Source organism: Halichoeres trimaculatus, unplaced genomic scaffold, assembly GCF_033239565.1.
Source record: "Halichoeres trimaculatus isolate MK-OKI-2021-1 unplaced genomic scaffold, fHalTri1.1 fHalTri1_scaffold_5, whole genome shotgun sequence".
In the NCBI taxonomy this organism is placed as follows: Eukaryota; Metazoa; Chordata; class Actinopteri; order Labriformes; family Labridae; genus Halichoeres; species Halichoeres trimaculatus.
Genome location: NW_027437183.1, coordinates 28945582 through 28964624, shown reverse-complemented (window position 1 = coordinate 28964624; position 19043 = coordinate 28945582). Strand labels below are relative to the sequence as shown.

The window sequence follows — 19043 nt, the reverse complement described above, 5'->3', positions numbered from 1 at the left end:
ATGTCATTTCCATGTTAATAAAATCATGGATTTTGTTGTTGATGTTTGCAGCACTTGATATTTTTAGAAATGGGGAAGCAGTACAGCTCCCGCGGGGAAAAAGTGAAGAAAAGAAGATGCAGAAGCAGAAAAACTTGGCACAGCTGTTTCTCTCTAGATCTTGAATATTCTACCTTTAAATCAAATCAACAACTGGGGTGTTTTTTTTTTTAGAAAATATACCGTTACATGTTTTTTAATTATAGAAAGAAAAATGCTTTTGGCTACTTGTGAGTTCAAACTCAAAGCAAGAAATTGAGTGAGACCCTCAGATGCATTCAAAAGCTGTGTTTGCAGTGACAACCTCAGTAATCAACTAAACAGAGTCAAATAGAGTTTCTATTTTTGTTGCTGTTTTTTAAGACTAGTTTAAGGTTCCATCGCCTGAACTTGAGAGCAGTCAAATGCAGCCCACTAGTCAGGGTATTAACAACTATGTATACACATGAGTCAGCATGGTTTGATTTCAGAGTCGACAGTGGCAAGGATGAGGAGAAAGGAGTCTTTTCTTTAATAAGGTTTCCTTTGTGGTGCAGTGGCTGCTGCTTCTCCACCGTGGTGTTTGTACATGTGTTGTTGGGGCCAGGAGTGTGAAAATGGAGATGGCTCTGACAAGTTTTGCTCTTGAGTAGCACAAAGGTGAAAAATTTCTGATCTGACCAATCAGACTGGCTTCATATTGCAAAGAAGTTAAGTGTAGTTAAGTGAAGCTATTCCTGATTCAGAGCTTTACACATTAAGATGTCTGAATCTGTACTGAAAAGAACAGATTGTATTTCTCATGTTGACAGAGCAGCTAGATTCAGGCAAAATTAGAGCTTTTTTTAAAAAAAAGAATCTTACAGTGAACTTCAGTAGGAAGGGCAGCTTTTAGAAACTAGAAACACGGCTCTTAAATTCAGGGGGATTAATGATTGGCAGAGACACTGTGTTCTAGTTGAACACAAGCATGCCACAATGAAACATCTGATAATTAAGGGCAAAAGAAGAAACAGAAGGTGGAGCAGAAAGTAAACAAACTATGTGGCTTACTTTTCATCATTTTAAATGTGCTTGTTTTTATCTGTTAGCAAAAAGAAAACTCAAGGCTGAAACTTGATCAAGGTTTCTCCTCAAGATTTGGTTTGACTACTAACAAGTGCCTTGGATAGCATAACCATTTTACAGTTAAACCAGAAATCCTCTGGGTTTACCAAAGCAGAAAAATGTCCTGGCTCTGTGCTGCTCAGCACCTCTGCAAGTGGGAGGTCTGGTGTTGTAGGCTGTTTTGATAGTTAAAATAATTACTGCTTAGAAATAGCGTAGGATTGAGATGTAATTGTTTCCTGTCACCATGAAAAAAGAAAATGTGAGTTTGAGTTTTTCTCCCACTCATTTCTTTTTTAAACAATGGAACTTAATTTGAAATCAGAGAAAAAAAAGATTTCTACTTTCTGTTCTCTTTCTAGTGTTTTCATAAACAGCTAATGTGGCTCTTAATCTTCTAATTGATGCAACTCATTTAACATGTAATCAAAGCATGCAAACTCAGATATGACTGTGTACTTACTGTACATTTCTGTCTTTTTTTTTGGTTGCTCCAGGGAGTTCCTGGTCCTGGTCAGTATCACATCAGAAGTCAGTTTGAGATGCCTTTGAAGTCCTGCAGTAGCTCGCCGAAGTTCACCAGCTCCTTTCTCTCTCAGTCTGAGGTAAAAAACTAACAGGATCTGATTCACTTCACAAAAAAACCCGTCAGTACAGCCTAAGCTCAGAGAAACAGTATCCCCCCTACCTCAATTTTTTCCAGAAGTTTGCTTAAGTTTAGATGTGTTTGGCTTTATTTCAACGGCACAACTGATGTGAATTCACAAAACTGTTGCATAAAGCCTTTACTTTTGTCAGGGATCATTTTGGCCAATGCACCTGAGGTTCTCTTAGTTTCTATTACATCACTAGCAAAAGACAACTTAACTGGATCTAGAGCCAAACTGATCAATACCAAAAGTAGTCACAAGAGGAAAAAAAATGCAACATGTGACAGAGTAAAAGACAGACTAGCCTAGGGCTGAACAATTGATCGATTTTAAACCGACATCGCAATGCAATAGGATGCAATTTTCAAATTTCAAAGGCTGCGATTAAAAAAAAAAAGTTTCATGTACACAGACCTGGAGGAAGTATAGTAACTTGTACTTGTGCTCCCTTGAAACCAGCAAAAGTAAAAATGCTGTTTTTTTCTGGCACACCCCCCTCCCCTGTGAGCTACAAAGCTCCATCCAGTAGAATGATTGTGGCTGGCAGAGTCATACCCCTTAATCACTTTGTTCTGTATGGATTGTTACTCTTACTGACAACGGGAGGTCAGTAAACTTTTCCAGTGTTCCTTTTTCTTTTTCATTCAAGAAATGTAAAAAAAGACTTGTTTGAATGTCAACAGTATCTTTTGTCGTGTTAGTCATACTCTAAAATGACTTAAAACTTGTGTTAAGTGAAAAATGTAGAAGATAAAAGTCACCCTTAGAAAATCATGGGCTAAATCGCAATCGCAATATTGGTCTAAAAAAATCGCAATTCGATTATTTTCCAAAATTGTTCAGCCCTAGACTAGCCTGTGTTGTTAGAACCAACAGAAAACCCCCAAGGGATTAGAATACTGAAATAGTAACTTTTTTTCTAAAAGAAAGGTAAAAGGACACATGATGGATTGCAGTTTTTTTTTTATGGTGCCACTTGGCCACAGACCAATTAGTTTGCTCTTGTTGACCCTGTCCAATGTTGCAAGTGGCCACAATGGACATCAGAACTGGACAGCAGGAAAAGTTAGTCTGGAGGAGCACAATAACCATAGATCCCTTCCCAGTCAAACATCAGCTGGATGATACTGGACAATAAAACCCAGTCAATGGAGGTCTCACCTAACAACTTACAGGATATTGAGACTTCAGAAATTGTTAAAAAAAAAAAGGACTCTCAGGGACAATCTTTGGTTGGCAAAGTATTTAATTCACTATATCTCAGAGGAGAGAGGCTTTGTAATATAGAATATTTAAGATTATGTTACATATCCAAGACACAGAGCCAGGCTTTGCTTGTTTAATTAATGTACTGGGAGAGGAAGGTTTCTTCACATGGGGGGGAGATAAGATGAGTTAATTAAGAGGCTCTGAGGAGCACACATGAAGGATGTGAGGATGAGTAGTTTTACCTCTCAGGAAGAGCTCAACTCCTCTGTGGCACTGCCCCACAGACTCACTCCTGTGAAACTCTCTGACTGATGATTCAATTATCACTCAGGGGCACAATGAAACAAACACACATGCACACACAGAATAATGTCTGGAACATAAAGAAAACACACTCTTTAGTTTTCTAGTTATAACACCTGATGCAAGATTCTGGGCTTTATTTCTTTTGTATATGTTTGCTTGTGTGTGTGTGTGTGTGTGTGTGTGTGTGTGTGTGTGTGTGTGTGTGTGTGTGTGTGTGTGTGTGTGTGTGTGTTTGAGTATATTAGAGTACATTCTGACCTAATTTCCCCACACATGCTGTGTTAGTGCATCGACCCTGTGATGTCGTCACTGACACCCACCTAAGAACTGTGACTTTATATGTGTGTGTCTTCATGTCACAAGTCATCTGCAGAACGGGGAACGACAGTTTTCTTAGATCTCAGTCTCCCTGTGAGTCCAGTTCCATCTGACGCTGTTACCCTGCGGAGGGATGGAGAGGAAACGAGGGAAGCAGGGAGTGAAGGGAGGAGGCGGGGGAGAGGGGGAGATAAGAGGGACAGCTGGAATCATCCAGACCTCGCCTCTCCTTCTCCCTTTGACGTCGCAATTTCCCAATATCAAAGCATCAATCCGACACTTTGTCAAAACAGGCCTTTCCTTGATTCTCTCTTGCCCCCGCTCCCCCTTCATCACCCATTTCTCTTTTTGTTCTCTCTTTTTCATGCCTTCATTAAATCTCATAGTTTTTTTTTGCTATTTAACTCTGAGAATATTTAAGGTTAAAGGACTAGTGTTTCCCTCGTTTGCCATCCTGTTTCCTGTCCTGTACAACCGTATCTTCTCCTTCTCCTCTGTCTCTCCTTTTTACTCACATATGTCCCCAGAGACCATCCACTCTTCTGATGCTTTACAAACCTTTTATCTGATCCTGTAATATAAAGGACAACATTATAAAACAATGCTAAGTGTGCAGAGATTGTCTGCAACAGTTATTATTGAGTTGACCCTATTACCACAAGAGTGATGTCTAATAAACATTGGGATGCATGTTTCAAAAACATAAAAAACTAAATACTTGAGTGCCAAAGTGGGACACATGCAGAATATTGCCAAAATAATGCAGCTGAAATAACGGATTGTGATTTTTTTTGCAATTTGTTTAAATGGAAGTCCACCGCTAGAACAGAAGAGGATCAGTGTGAAATACCAACAAAGCTAAGTTGAATGGAAATGATAAAAAAGTGTTTCCATGAATAAGGCTTTATTGTTAGATTGACAGGTTGCAACAAACCAGAGCTCCACAGCTGATTTTGAATGAACACGGTTTATTTTGGCCTTGAAACAGCATGTCATGGTCATGTAACAGCTGCCCCGTCTTTCTTCTCTTCTGATACTTTCACCATTTTTGAAACCCAACACATTCCTCTCCCACCCGAATCTTTTAACTTCTTTTTTTAATTCTAATCTTAAATTCATTTTGCTCTCCTCATAGTTGATAATTCAGTGGTGCATCTATTCTTATTTTCCCACAATTTCCCATAGACTGAATTCTCTTGAAATTAGAATTGCTATTGATGATACTTTGAACAAATAGTAAACCGTGGGATAACTCTGTCATTTCAGCATCTCGTAGGGAAGCTGATTTTAATAGGAATGTGACACTGAGATTATAAGTGTGAACATGCTGCTACTAGAGGGAATGAGGTCCTTTTTATTCCTCTGTGCATCGATAACAAGCGGCTTAATGGCTCAGTCGTGAGAAGCTGAAGTGAAATTTAGAGTAACACAGAACCGCTGTTCACCTTCAGTAATTTTGACTGAAAAGGCAACTTATCTTTTTTCAGGCTCTTGATTGCCGGTGTTGTTAGGCTATCAGATAACAGGTCTGTACCTGGAAGTGAAGCTGCCCATGCAGCGGCTGTGCTGAATAAGCCCTGATATCAGCTAAACAGTCGAAGAACATTACATACCTGATTGGGTGCATCATTATTTTTGAAAGGGAGATGCTGTTTCCTCGATCTCATTTTCTCCTCTCTTATCTCGCCAATCTGTCCTGTCTATTTGCATTTTGTGCTCTTTCACTCTTTCGAGTGAATCTCTTACTCTCTCTTTCTTCTTGTTGTGATTTTGATTTGCTGTTCACGTGTCTGAATACAACTCAGATTTCAACACCATCTGGGGGGCTTGATGGACAGTCATGTGAGTCTGTCTGCTTGTTCTTTGGCTGGTGAGTGCATCAAAGAATTGTGAAAGGGTTTGATCCCAGGTTCTTAAAACAATGTGTCAGGTGCATGTAAAAAAAAATCAGCCGTGTGCACTTTAAATAATTCATTCTTTTGTTTTAAGTGCCTCCCCCTTCTATTTTTTTGCCTGACCAAAATATCTCAACAACTAATGCATGTAATGCCATGATTAAATATCCACAGCTGGAATTTTATTTGTGCTTAAGATAAGTAGATGGATTTGTTGATCATAAACAGTTGTTACGACCCAGTCTAGGGGTGCTGGGAAATAACATAAAGTGACCTCTCCTGTCTCACCACCAGAGCGTCTCAACACAGAAACGAAGAAACAGAATCAAGTTTGCAGTCTTAACCCGATATTTTATTCTTTCAAAAGGTTGTTTTTTTCCTTTAGGTTACCTCAGGGAGGAACAGCAAACGAACAAAGAAACAAACAAAAATCACTCTGGTAAATCAAAATAACTTACCTAACACTAGAGTTTAAAAAAAAAACCATACAAACCCTGGGACTGACTCCCTGAACATAAAACAGGAGAAAAAATCCCCCTTCCCACGCTGTTCTCCCCTACTACCGCGACTGCAATCGTAGTCTTCAAAATCTGACAAAGTCAGATTTATACTGACTGCACACACACACAGATTGGCAACGTTCTAATGCAGCTCAGACGAATGGCGGTGGTGAGGCAGAAGGGCCAGCGTCCGAACTACCGGAACCCCCTTTGAAAACCCCGTCATTCAAGTCCGGCCAATCGCTGCCCGCCATGTGACGTCCTCCTCCAACCAGAAGCCGGTGCGTCCCCACACCCCTCAGCCAATCATAGGTCACACCTGCAGGAGAGCGGCAAGTAGAACTAGAGAGAGACAGAGGACAGAGAGAGAAACAAACAAAACAGCGCTTCCCCATCCGCGCTACAAACATATGACGGACAGTCATAACACAGTGCTCATCTATCTATTGGCAATAGAAAGAAGTTTTAAATAGACCACACTCATTGTTTTTGTGTCTTGAGAATACTCAAAGTGCTTTTACAGTGGAAGTCAGGATGATTTATCCGTACGCTAATGGCACAGGATGCAATTTGAAGTACCCATCAGTACTAACCAATCCCATTCATGCACTGCTAACTGTTCCACTGGGAGCAATTCAGGATTCAGTGTCTTGCTTGAGGACACTTTGATTTCACTGTGGGAGATTGAACCTCAAACCTTCCAGTTAAGAGATGACCAATGCTATACTCATATTTGATTAGAGACTTGAGTCCTCTGTGTTTAAAGACAGAGGTGAGTCTGAAGCCACAAAGAAGAGGCCAAGTAGAGTCCTCATCGCCAAAAAATTCCCAAAGACAAGCGGCATTCAGCCCAATTTATTACCTGTATTGACCTGTGTGGAATTTTTTTTTTTTTAATTTCAATTTACATTAGATTAACATTAGATACATCAGAGGTAGATCCTACCTACATATTTAAAAAAATTAAATAATATATAATTTTTTTTCTTTCGAGAGTCTAATCACTTCTTGACTTTAGCTCATGATATTTTTTATAATCCTGGGAAAAAATACAGTAGAACGGTAGCTGTCAATAAACATTAAACGTGATGTAAAACCTCATTTTTAACCTTGGATAACTGATGAAAACAAAACTTTTTAGAAAAAAAAGAGAACTTGAATACAGGGCAGCCAAATGGTATCTTCAAATCACCACAACAATCAGACAAGAGAAACATTTTTACGAGGAGTATTATTATTTTTTTAAGTTTGACCACAGCCCATCTGGAATGGCTAGAGAGCTGGATTTTTTAACCTATACTGCAGTCAGCCACCAGGGGGAGCAGTTTTTGTGGCAACCTCACTTCGAGCCGAGCAAGATACCGTCCATTTTTTTTTTTTTACAGTCTATGGTGTCTAATAAACAAAAAATAATACCTGTAACTTATCTTTTTTTTATGACAAACCAAACATCCTGGTCTCTAGGGTGAGTCACTTTGGAGACCTTTGTGTGTTACCATTAGCTAGCTGCCAGCTCACAGTAACCTATCTATTTTACTCTTCTGTGCATTTGGTTTCAGATTGTTCCTCTCTTTTATGGGTGGATTTTAACTCTAAACAACATATTTTTGCAGCTGTTTTAAAGTCTTGCTCCAAAATAAAAAGCAAAACTTTGTAACATGACTCCTCTGTTTGCCAGCCACAAAGAAAAATAATCAACATATTACAAGTCCCAATGAAGTCAATACTCAAGTCAGAGTCAGTGTCTAAGTCATCAGCACTCAAACCCCAGTTCAGGAAGGACTTGAGCCTGACTCAGTGTTACAAACATGGAGAACAACTCTACAGTGGAGCCACAGCTGCCCACAAAGATAACAGCTACCACTGCCATTGCTGAGCTGTGCTTTTGCAGTTTTTGAGAGACTAGAGCTCAGATAGATTTAAAAAAATCCTCCTTACTGACTCCATGGTCACTTTTTTAAACCTCTGTTGTCTCTTTCCTTGTATCTCTCTTCTAGAGATTCAGCCCTGTGAAAGATGTGTCGCCCCCTGTTGGTGCATATAATGACCCGCGCTGTGCCCTGGAGCTATTGAGGAGGATCACAGGAGTAAAGAAAAGTCCATTTGGCATCACTGCTGCACGCTTCAGTCCTGACCATAATAAATGCTCCATGCCAGGTCAGCGTTTGCATTACACGTGTGACAAGTTATATCATGTTCTTATGACCTACTAAACTCAGTTTTTAACTTGTTTCTGCTTAGCTTCACTGCGTATTGTGTCGAGCATGGCACTTTAACATCCTTGCGCAATTACTTCTGGCCATGCTTGCCACCGACCTCTTGCTTATGTGACTGTTGTATGTGTCTAGTATTTTGTCATTTAAAATACTGCGTCCTAGGCCAGTAGTAATGCTGTCTAAGACAAATTTCCTGCAAAGGACAATAAAGTTGATCTAATCTAATCTAATCTTATCTAATTTGGATGCTACCTCTGAAATCAGGGTGTGAATGATTAATGTCTTTTTATAGCATACCTTTTTTCCAACACTGTAGTGAGTCAGTGTAAAATTTTAATCAAAAATCAAAAGTAGAAAAGCAAATATTTATTTTCCATATTAAAGCCTCAGTATCAGACATTTATGTCAAACCTAACATTACATCACCAAGAAGGAAACCATGACTTGTCTGGAAAGATTAAATACCAGTGTGGGGTTTAAAAGCAGGTGATGGAGTTTTGATGTATAGGTTGTGCTACAAAATTGACAAGTGAGGCAACACTTAAATGTCACTGTTGTACCACACGGCTGATTTTAAAGGCCTTACTTCTCTGTCATTTCTGTAGACAGTGTTCAAAAGTTGAACCATATTTCATCATTTGTGGTTTTGTTTCAAAAGTTTTTTCTTTATAAATGTCAGGCTTTTGTGAACTTTTTAGTTCTTTTATTTTACAATGTGTGTGCAATTAAAGAAACATAAAAAAACACTCTTTTATACTCAAGTCAGCCACAGCACAATGATCATTGATTGGTGAAGTGAGTTGTATAACGTATGTTTTTATGATGTTGTCAGAGAGTTGGATATGTAAGGAATCAGGTGAACATTTTGTACTCAGCTCATTTGTTGGGGGCATGAAAATGTATGAGTGTATGGGTAAGAGCAATTTAGACAAAGGGCTTAATTTTGATGGCTTGAAGACTGGGTCTGTATTTGCGATGGAATTAATGACTGATATGTTTTCTTCATTGTCTGTTCTCTCTGAATTGCCTGTTTTGTCTTTGGAAGTAGTACTTGCTTAAGTACTTAAACATGTTTAACAGTGATTCATCCTTTTGTGTTTCTGAGCATTGTCTCTCTCAAGCTGTTAGCAAAGCTTGTGCTCACATACGCAGACATGGAAGTCTATTGTTCCGGAGACAACCAATAACAAAGGCATAACACGTGTGTCTCCATATGGCATTTAATTCAGCGTATGCGTAATTTCCAGCCAATCCAATAGAAATGCTGCTTGTTCTGCCAACACTGAAATATCCTAAAGCCTAAGTCACACCTACGCTGCACATGTCTGTTGTCTGTTGCTTTAAACAGACTTTTACCACATGGCTGTGTTATTGTAGAGGTTTTAGTGGATCTAGTACATCCAGAACAGTGAAAAAGAGTGACAATAGAAAAACATTTGTGTTCTCTGTGCAGGTCCAGGGTCCTACAATGTCTCTGAGCACAGTTTAGCCTGTGAGAGTTTCAAAAAGGCATTTTTAGAAAGAACCAGGAAGGGAGGCTTTGGCTCCACTGCTCAACGCAACTTCATCTTCCACAACAAGGAATCGATAGAAACCCCAAGTCCAGGGCAGTATGAGGTAGGAAGATCCATCACTTTGGTCATTCAATATGTTTCTTTCTGTTTTCTTTTTCTCTGTAAAGATGAATGCTCTTGGATTAAAAGTCTGAAATATGAAGCTCTGTTGATCTCTGACAGCCCACTCTTTTATGTACATGTGTCTGAATTTACTGTATTTGTGTTCAGACAGAAAAGAAGACGGAGGAGAGTTACAAACAGCAGCACACAGCTGTTTTCAGATCAGCCACAGAACGTTTATCACTACCTGCTAAAGTAAGTCTCTCCTTCTCCACACCTTCTGGCTCCTTTTCTTGAATTTGCCTCAGTTATCTTTTTCTTGCTCTGATCCTCGCACCAAGTCCATGTTGTTAAGCCACAGAAACTTACTCAACAGAGGAGCCCAAGAAGAAGTAAAACAGCATCTCATGCCAAGATTTTACTTTGATAAACTGGGACATCACAGCAGTGGCATCTGACCTGCTATGCCATGAGTTCCTGTTTTCCAGCAGATGATTTCCTTTGACTTCTTCTTTTCCTCTCTTTCCTCATTCCCATTTATGCTGAAGAAAACAGGTCAGATTTTGGATAATTAGTTTCTTCTTCTTCTCCAAAGCTGATTTTTCCTCTACTGTGATCTTTCTTTTGTGTTTCGCTCTTGGTAACTTTATTCCTCTTATCTAATCTAAAGCTGATGTAACAAATATTGTCCTCATACTGAGTATAATCATTCAATTTTAGTTTAAAACTACTAAATTCCATTTCATTGTGAGTTTTTGTAATGTTAGTCATGTAAATATTATTTCCAATAATTCTATAACAGTTATTGCTTTTAAAGAAACAATATACAAAGTTAATCACAGACATGGTTTTCTAAACAAGAGGTACAGGACAAGAACACTTTAAGGGTCCCATATTCTGCTCCTTTTCTGCAGTTTAATATGAATCATTGATGTCTTCATGAAATGGTAGTAACATGTTTTGGTCCAAATAGCCAATAAATCAAGCACAGCAGCATTGTTTCCAGGCTCTCATAGCCCCTCTGTTCAGAACGCTCTGATTTAGTGGGCGTGACCTTCATATGTAAATGAGCCACCGCTGATACTGCCCCGCTCTTCCACGTCACTGAGAGCGGCGCCACGAGCTCGGAGTGCACAATGTTTAGAAAACAGCAAAGCTTGTTTACCGTAACATTACAGGCTAAAACAACAGGCTAACTGCAGCTAAAGTTAACATCCTGAAGCTAACACAGAGACAGGGGGGACACTGAGGAAAAGCTCTTACATCTGCTCCACAGCACACAGCATTTAAAATACTCACATTTCCAGGGTCCAAGGTTTGTTGGTGGATGGTGGGTAATGCGCCTGGATTCAGGACCAGTCTATTCGCTAGCCCTCCGTTGTACTGTCCAAAGTTGGAAAAGCAGTCGGCCGTGAAGTAACTAGCACACACATGCACAGTTTTACTGAGTGTAGCTGGCACATTTCCTTGATTAATGAACTCTAGCCACTTCGCTCCGGTGGACCAATCAGGTCAGACTTGCTCCTGATTGGTCAAAAAAGGGAATTGCTGACGTCGATAGCTCGTTTTAAGCACTACAAAGTGCAAGTTTTGTCATTAAATATCACATTTTGTGGGCTGGGAGGAAAGCCAAAGATCCACATATTTCACTAAAAGACTTTTGCACAATATGGAACCTTTAATATTTTTAAATGTAGTAAATGGAATAAGCCTCACAGCTGCTATCTTCCCACAAGATCTTGTATGTGCTAAACAAAACTGATGCAGTAAAGAGCAATGAAAATAACTTGGAAAAAAAAGAACCAATCGCCTACTGCTTTATCTCCAAATGATGTCAGTTATGTGTCACAAATTTTAATCCAAAAGGCAACTTGATTACTTGTCCTCTACTCAGGATTTCGTGTCACTCATCCAAAAGAGCATTTCCAGCTCTGAACAAAATAGAAGAATGTTTTCCTCTGTCTTCATTTCAAAGTCTGACGACAGGTCACTTGTGCATGGCTTTATTCACATTAAATGCTTTAGACGTGTAGGCACATGTCTGAATCAGATTATTTATCAGGGGCTTTGTGCATCTATGTTAATTATTAAGTTGTAATCTTTCACCATGCTATAGATAATTTATAACATATACAGAGCCGCTCTCTAAAATAGGAGCAGCACAGCCTGGTGATAACTGGAAACACTTGAATCTGTTGCATCTTTTTCTTGAGCTGTTTTTTTAATGATTGAGTCCACTTCAGGATCAAATTTCTATAAAAAATCGTGATAAGCCTTGTCTTTATATTTACTCCCCTTGCAGCATGTATGCAGCTTATGTTGACCAAATGTTGTGCTATGTTTAAAAAAATAACACATTTGAACTGTGAAAGCTGTGGTTCTTTGCCCTGTGTGGCACAGGGAGGTGTTTTCTTGCATATAAATAATGTGCTAATGAAGAAACACAGAGAAGCAGCTGGATGTGAGGGTTAGCGACTGACACCAGTATTAAAATAATGTTCTTGGGGAAAATTATGTAAATTTTTTCCTGAGTGTATGCAACAGCATTTTAAAATTCCAGATACACAATTTGTGTTTTCAAGTACCCTTCTGGGTACCAGCTGGTGTTTACTCTGATTTACTCCAAAGGTTAGAAGTGTTATCAGAATCTTGAGGCAAAGGTCTACAGAAATTATTTTAACACTGCAAATCACACTGCTCTGTGGAAACAGAGTTTAAAGTGCAATATCATACTCATAACAGAGAGCAGAGAACTGATACTGTGATGTGCCAGTTTGCTGGGTTAGGTCTGTCATCTTGCAGCTTTCATGGATGCCTCCCCTAGTTTAACTCAGCACAATGTTTAAACACAAAAAAAGAGGAAACTGGAGATGGAGGAAATTTTTCTACACTCTGGTTTCTAGAGCTGAATTCAAACAGTTAAATTCTTTTATATTCTCATCAAACATCAGCTTTGAAAGCGAAGTTTAACAAGTCATAAAAACAGCTGTGCTCTGTCATCACCTGTTCTCTGTAGTCATCGGTCTGTGCTGTGAGGACACAGAGCCCTGCTGGTTTTCATCCCTACCATAATCACAATGTGGTTTTCAACTCAGACACCAAGTGAAAGCAATTAACTAGTTGGTAGGACATAAAACCAGCAGGACTGTGGCACAGAGGGAAAGGACTGAGAGATGCTGTCATGGCAGATGAGGAGTGCCACCTTACAAAACACTGGTGTAACATCAAATATGTCCTCAAGATCAACAATGCTGATTAAGTTCAGCTCCCTCTTGAGATAGTTGCTTTGTTTCTTGTTCCACCCTGCTGATGTCTGTTAAAGCTTACTACTATGTTTACCACTATCTGGATCATAAGAAGCATCAATTTTTGTTGTCTGCAATAGTGTGAGTGTGGCATCTGTTACCACTCTTCTTACACTTATAATTTTGATGAACAGTCTGGATGAAGTTGCTTTTCTTTCTACATGTATTGTTTAGTTGGATGATGCAGATTTGTGTATTCTTCACTTTGTGTGCACATCATAAATGAACTTCAGTGAGTGTGATGACACTCATTAGAAAGCAGAGAATGATCCATTAAGAATTCTGGTCCTGATCGTCTCTGTAATAGTCTGTACCTCATATATCTGTCTGCACTGTTTGCCATTTTTCACCACAATGGCTCCGTGTAGTTTGTTGTCAGGCCGCAGTATATTGTGCTGATGGATGATCTGGCTCACTCACAATCCCTGGTGCTAAATCCTAATGGAGACAGTGGAAAACTTGACAGCATTACGACACACAGTCCAAGAAGCATTTCACATTGCATGCACTGATACGGTGAAGATCATTCAGAACCTGGGGGTTGCAGGACTGCAAGTTCCTCGATCAGGAGTAGAATTTCATTATATGCTAGACACAAACGGTGATTAAATATTGAACAATAGTTGTAACTTGGTTCAGCTCCCTATAGCTGTACCTCCAGCTTATTTTCGTTTTCCTACAAACATAATTGGCCACAATCGCAGGTGGGGAGCTGGCAAGGTCAGGGTGAAAAGAAACAGTTGGCGGCACCGTGTGTGACAGAGGCAGCACATGTCCGTCTGCAACCCTTCTTGGGAAAACAGCATGGCTAGCTGTCACAAAGACTCTCCTCCTGGTCCAGAGTTTGGACCAAAGGAACCGAAGGAAAAAGAAAAAATAAACCCAAAAGCTCATTAAACTCTTCTTAAGAGATGTAATATCCTACCCATATTTCCCTCAAAGTCTCGCTCCACTTTCTTCCTCTTTGCAGGCACTACCTCTGAGTGCTCTGTGGAGAAGATCTGAGGCCTTTTGTAATGGCTCCACACTGAGCCTCCTTTATGACCAGTTAATGAAAAATCAGCCAGGGACGTCTTAGCTGTAACAGTTAGCCACATGCAGTGCTGCAGCCTCGACTGTATCCCTAGTAACGGTCCCCTGCTGAGACGGATATTAAAAGTGTCTAATCAGGAAACGATCACGCTCATGTGAAGGGATACGAGAAAGAGAGAAAGGAAAAAAGGCCAAAAGAATGTCTTAATGATCTTTTTGATGTTTGATATTTAATGTCGTCAGTACTTTGACTTAAAAGCTTCAACTTGCAGTAAAGGTTAACATTTTGTGGGAGAAAGTTTCTGCACTGCATTGATTTTAGAATCAGATGTATGAAAGCTTTACCGTGTCATTTTGAATTATAGCAGCTGTCTTGTAGGACACATTCAACACAATGAGAGGATTTATTATCTGATGTTGTAGATTTTGGCTGCTCCTCTTTGATTGTAGCTGGACATACTATATTTAGTTTGATATATTTAACATATTGAAAAACTTGAAGTGATTTTTTTGGATTGAGTTTTGTGGCATATCCTCCTTCAAAGGGCGCTTAAATATTAGATTCAATCAAACACATTTCAAAAACGTTAGTTCAAATATCTGATGACAAGTCAGATTTGGGCTTAAGCTATGGGTCTGGATCTGAAAGTGGATGATTACCTGTCTGTAGGGATGAAAGCATCAGGCATGTTGTTGAGGAAAATGACAAACATGAAAGAAGATATTGTAATGAGCGGAGCATATCTTAAATGAGGGATTCCTTTATCTCTTTTCCAGCACTATTTCCCCCAGTCTCCATCTTTATTGCTCTTGGTATGTTCTCTCCTCCTCCTCCTTTCTCTCTCCATCTCCTGCCTTCTCCTCTGACACTTCCTGATAATGACCTTCTGTAGCAGAGGTCGTGGGATACCCTCAGGCAGCGCTGGGAGAGAATAAGTGTGGAATTTAATTTGGACCGATGTTTTACCCTGTGGCAATGGAATTCTTCTCTCTTCCATACATCAGTGAAATATTTTCCTGTCCCTCCAAGCGACAGGAGAGAGGCTGACAGGAGGCTTTGTCTCTCCGTCAGTCACTTTTCCACTAATTTGCCTCAGCCTGTCGTCATCTGTGTCGATTTTGTTCTGTTGCCAATGATGTTGAGATTAATAGTGGTCCTGATGGATGGTTATACTTGGAGTGAGGTAGTGTCAGAGGCAAGGGCATTGGTTCAACAATAAGGTGTTGGTGATAGCTAACTGTGCGCTGTAACAAGAATACAGAGGTGAAAATATTTGTTGATTAGAGATACAGATTAGAGATAGATATGGATTTTTTGGGGCTGATACCCATACTGATCATTAGTAGGCAAGGAGGCCCATAACCGATATTTGAAGCCGATATTCATTTGCAGTCAAAATGAAAATATTGGCGTAAAAAATGTTGAACAGTACAAACTCCAACACTTAACTGCAATCAAATGCCTTCAAGCATATGTTCATTAAACAGCTCCCAGGCTTAGCAGCATGTTTTATAAAGTTAAATGAAAACTTAAAAAAAAATAGCTTAAGTTTTTACAGTAAATAAAGTTTCCCAAAATCTCTATGTAACTGCAATAAAACTGGACAGTATTGGGTTTGTGCTGCCTTTTATAGGCGTGTAATGCAGTTGAATTAGTTTTCTGTTTGGTTTTACGTGACTGATTTTAAATGACCATCTAGGGCTTCCATAGTGCAGACAGGAAGAAATTCTGTGCAGAGAAGCATCAGGGCCAAAACAACACAGTTTTGGATGGGTTTCACATTGGCCGTCGGATGAAAGTTGATCAACTTAAAGATACTTTTGGCTCTGATGCTGACACAGTATAGGAGATGTAAGGAATTAGAAGTAGAGGCACAGGTTTCTCCAATAGGAGGAGCCACTGTCCCCCTACAACATAACTTTAAGACAGTCAAGAGTTTGCTGTCAACCCTAAGTTGTAAAAAACAGCCCCCACTAAATCGTGTTAACTCAAAATGGAGTGTATCAAAAATTCAATAAAGACACTTAACAAAAGCCTCATTGTCCAGAGTCTGGAGAAAAAAAACCCCAATAAAATCTTAAAAATAAATAAATAAATAAATAAATAAATAAATGGTGCAGACAAAATCAAACCCACAAAAAAATATCCGCACGGGTAGGATGGGGTGATGAATTCAAAAAAAGGAAAAGTCCACTGGAGACAGCTCAGATGATAGGACAAGAAAGCCTAAGTATTAGGTAGTTGGACTCTAGTGAGGTCAGCAAGACACCGATGAAGGGTGGGGTACTCAGCCACAAAGGCTGGAATGCACACAGAATCAGGAACAAAGGTAATCAGTGAGATGTAAAATAAATAACAACACACTTAGTAAACAGCAGAGAGTGCTACATTTCTTCTACTTCTCTTGTGTGACTTCCTTATGTCTTCTTTATGTTTACTAACTAACTAGTGGATGATCCCCCCTCTCTCCCTCACTACTGCTGGCTTTCACATTGTGAGTAGTATCTCCTCTGCTCTGCAGCTAACATAGAGAAGGTGATAATGTAACAATGTGGAAGCTTATGCATCTCAAGAGGTGTAATTACATTTGAATGTTTTTAACTGTTGAACATTATTTTATTAGATTTTATTTTCTCCACAGCTTTATCATCCATTTATGAACCCCGTACCTTTTCCATCCTTTTGTATTAAACACATCTACGTTGTCAGAGCAGGAAAAAAAACATTTGATATTCAGAATGTCTGTTGAGTTTGAGAATAACGTATGTGTCAATTAACAAACACAGTCTAAAGACCAATAAAACACCTGAGAATCAAATATCAACACATACACACAACCTCAGACTCAATGCCTTCTTTGGCTCTGTTACAGTTCAACTGTATGTTATGTCTGGACCCCAGGAAGACTAGCTGTTGTCTTGGCGTCAGCTAACAGGGATCCTTTGAAATAAATAAACAAATAAACTGCTGAGGGTTGATGTGCATGCGCCCAAGTGAGGATGCGAGCGCACCCCTCGGTGTCTGTCCAGTGACATATGTGCAGGTCCTTGAGTTGTTTTTTTTGTTTGTTGTTCATATGTTTATATGCTGAGGTTTCTTTTTTCCCAATCTCAAACTATGCCCTCGTCTTAAAGAGCATAGTCTGGAACTGGCTGTTTTTTTTCCTGCTCTACTTGCCTCTTGTATTCCCTTTTCTCACCTGAGTGAGGGTGCTGAGCGCGCTGCTGCCTCCCAATTCTCCGGCTCTTGTCCTTTCCCCTGTCTGTCACATAGACTAAAAAAAAGGACGTCGTCTTGCTTAGCTCGAAGTGAGGTCTCCACAAAAACTTCTCCCCCTGGTGGCTGGCTGCAGTATAGGTTAAAAAATCTGGCTTTCCAGCCATTCCAGATGGGCTGTGGTCAAACTAAAAAAAAATTCTTACACCTCGTAGAAATGTTTCTCATGTCCGATTGTTGTGGCGATTTGGAGATATAATTGACTGCCTTGTATTCAAGTCCTCTCTTTTCATAAGCTATAAGAGGTTAAAAATGAGGTTTTACGTCACACTTAACGATGATTGACGGGGACTGTAAAATATGTCAGGAAGTAGAGTCAAGAAGTGATTAGACCTCACAGTCTCTACTGCGCAGACTCTGGCTGCAAAACTGCTACAATGGCTGCACCTGTGACAGGGGTATTTTGGCTTCAAAACTGTACAATGATAAATGGCGGAGCCACGCTGTCCACTCTATATACAGTCTGTGGTCTGTCACTGTATGCTCTTTGACGGGATGTAACTGAAATGTAATTTTGTTGCTCTGAAACATGTGCAATGACAAATAAAGCTATCATCATCATCATCATCATCATCATCATCATCATCATCATCATCATCATCAAAAGAGATTTCTTGGGCAGTAAAGTTTTTAAAGTGTTGGAAAAAACATCATATTTAAAAATATCAATACTTAGTTAAAAGGCTCAGTTAAAACTAGCATCAAACATCTTCATTGCGTTTTTAGACAGTAATTTCAAACAGGCCAACTAAATTATAATTTATCATTTATGCACGCTCCAATATAAGTATTTTCATAGAACATGCTTTCACAAAGAATCAGAATATTATTTTCTGTTTCAGACACACAAGTTCAATATTTGACAATACTACAAAAACTGTTTTTCCTGCATATCTGTTGACTCTTCCAAAGTCATTTTAAACAGATGAGAGAAGACAATAATGTCTGTGCCAGTCAAATTTCACATAATCTGCACTAATATCTGCCACCCTGAGAACAAACAACGCTCCATAATTCTCCTTTGTCAGTGTGAAACTGGTACGATGGAATCAGGCACACAATATTAAAACACTGCTTTTATTACTTTGACCACTGACAGTGATTGGAAACAGGATTCATAACACACCAAGCATGTGAAAATAATAATGAAAACAAATAGAAAAAGGAGTCGCTTCAAAGCTGGAGACATTTCCATCCTTAACTTGGCAGCTCTTGCCGCTGCTTGCAGATGTAATTCACTCTCTTTCAAAAGCATGGCAACTATAAAAATGACTCTGTACTCATTGTACATTTACCACCAACTTGTCATTTTCTTGCTTTAGCTGGAATTGAAAGGTTGGAAGGTACACGTTTCCAAGAGGACTGTAATTTACTGGTGAAAATTTCTTGCTGTGAATGCAAAATTATGCCTCTGCGTCACATATAACGAAGCGCTACAGATGACACAGTTGTACCTCTTGTGCACCTGATCAAAATGTAACTTTGGTATGAGCTAATAGGAGTGTCTGGAGACTGACTGACCTGTTGTGTTCTCCCTTCCTCTTGTTTCCAGAGTCACACACAACATAAAATCATACTGAGCAGCTGCTTTATT

General features: G+C 39.4%; 1 protein-coding gene across 3 annotated transcripts in view; it reads left to right on the top strand.

Moving 5' to 3' along the window:
• stpg2 (sperm-tail PG-rich repeat containing 2) overlaps window positions 1–19043 on the top strand; it is a 67407-nt gene that overhangs the window by 10626 nt on the left and 37738 nt on the right. For all 3 annotated transcript variants that reach the window (XM_074670826.1, XM_074670825.1, XM_074670824.1), the window contains exons 7-10: window positions 1623–1730; window positions 8001–8160; window positions 9673–9836; window positions 10004–10090. In XM_074670826.1, coding sequence (XP_074526927.1) covers window positions 1623–1730; window positions 8001–8160; window positions 9673–9836; window positions 10004–10090 — 519 coding nt within the window. The remainder of the gene's footprint in view (window positions 1–1622; window positions 1731–8000; window positions 8161–9672; window positions 9837–10003; window positions 10091–19043) is intronic.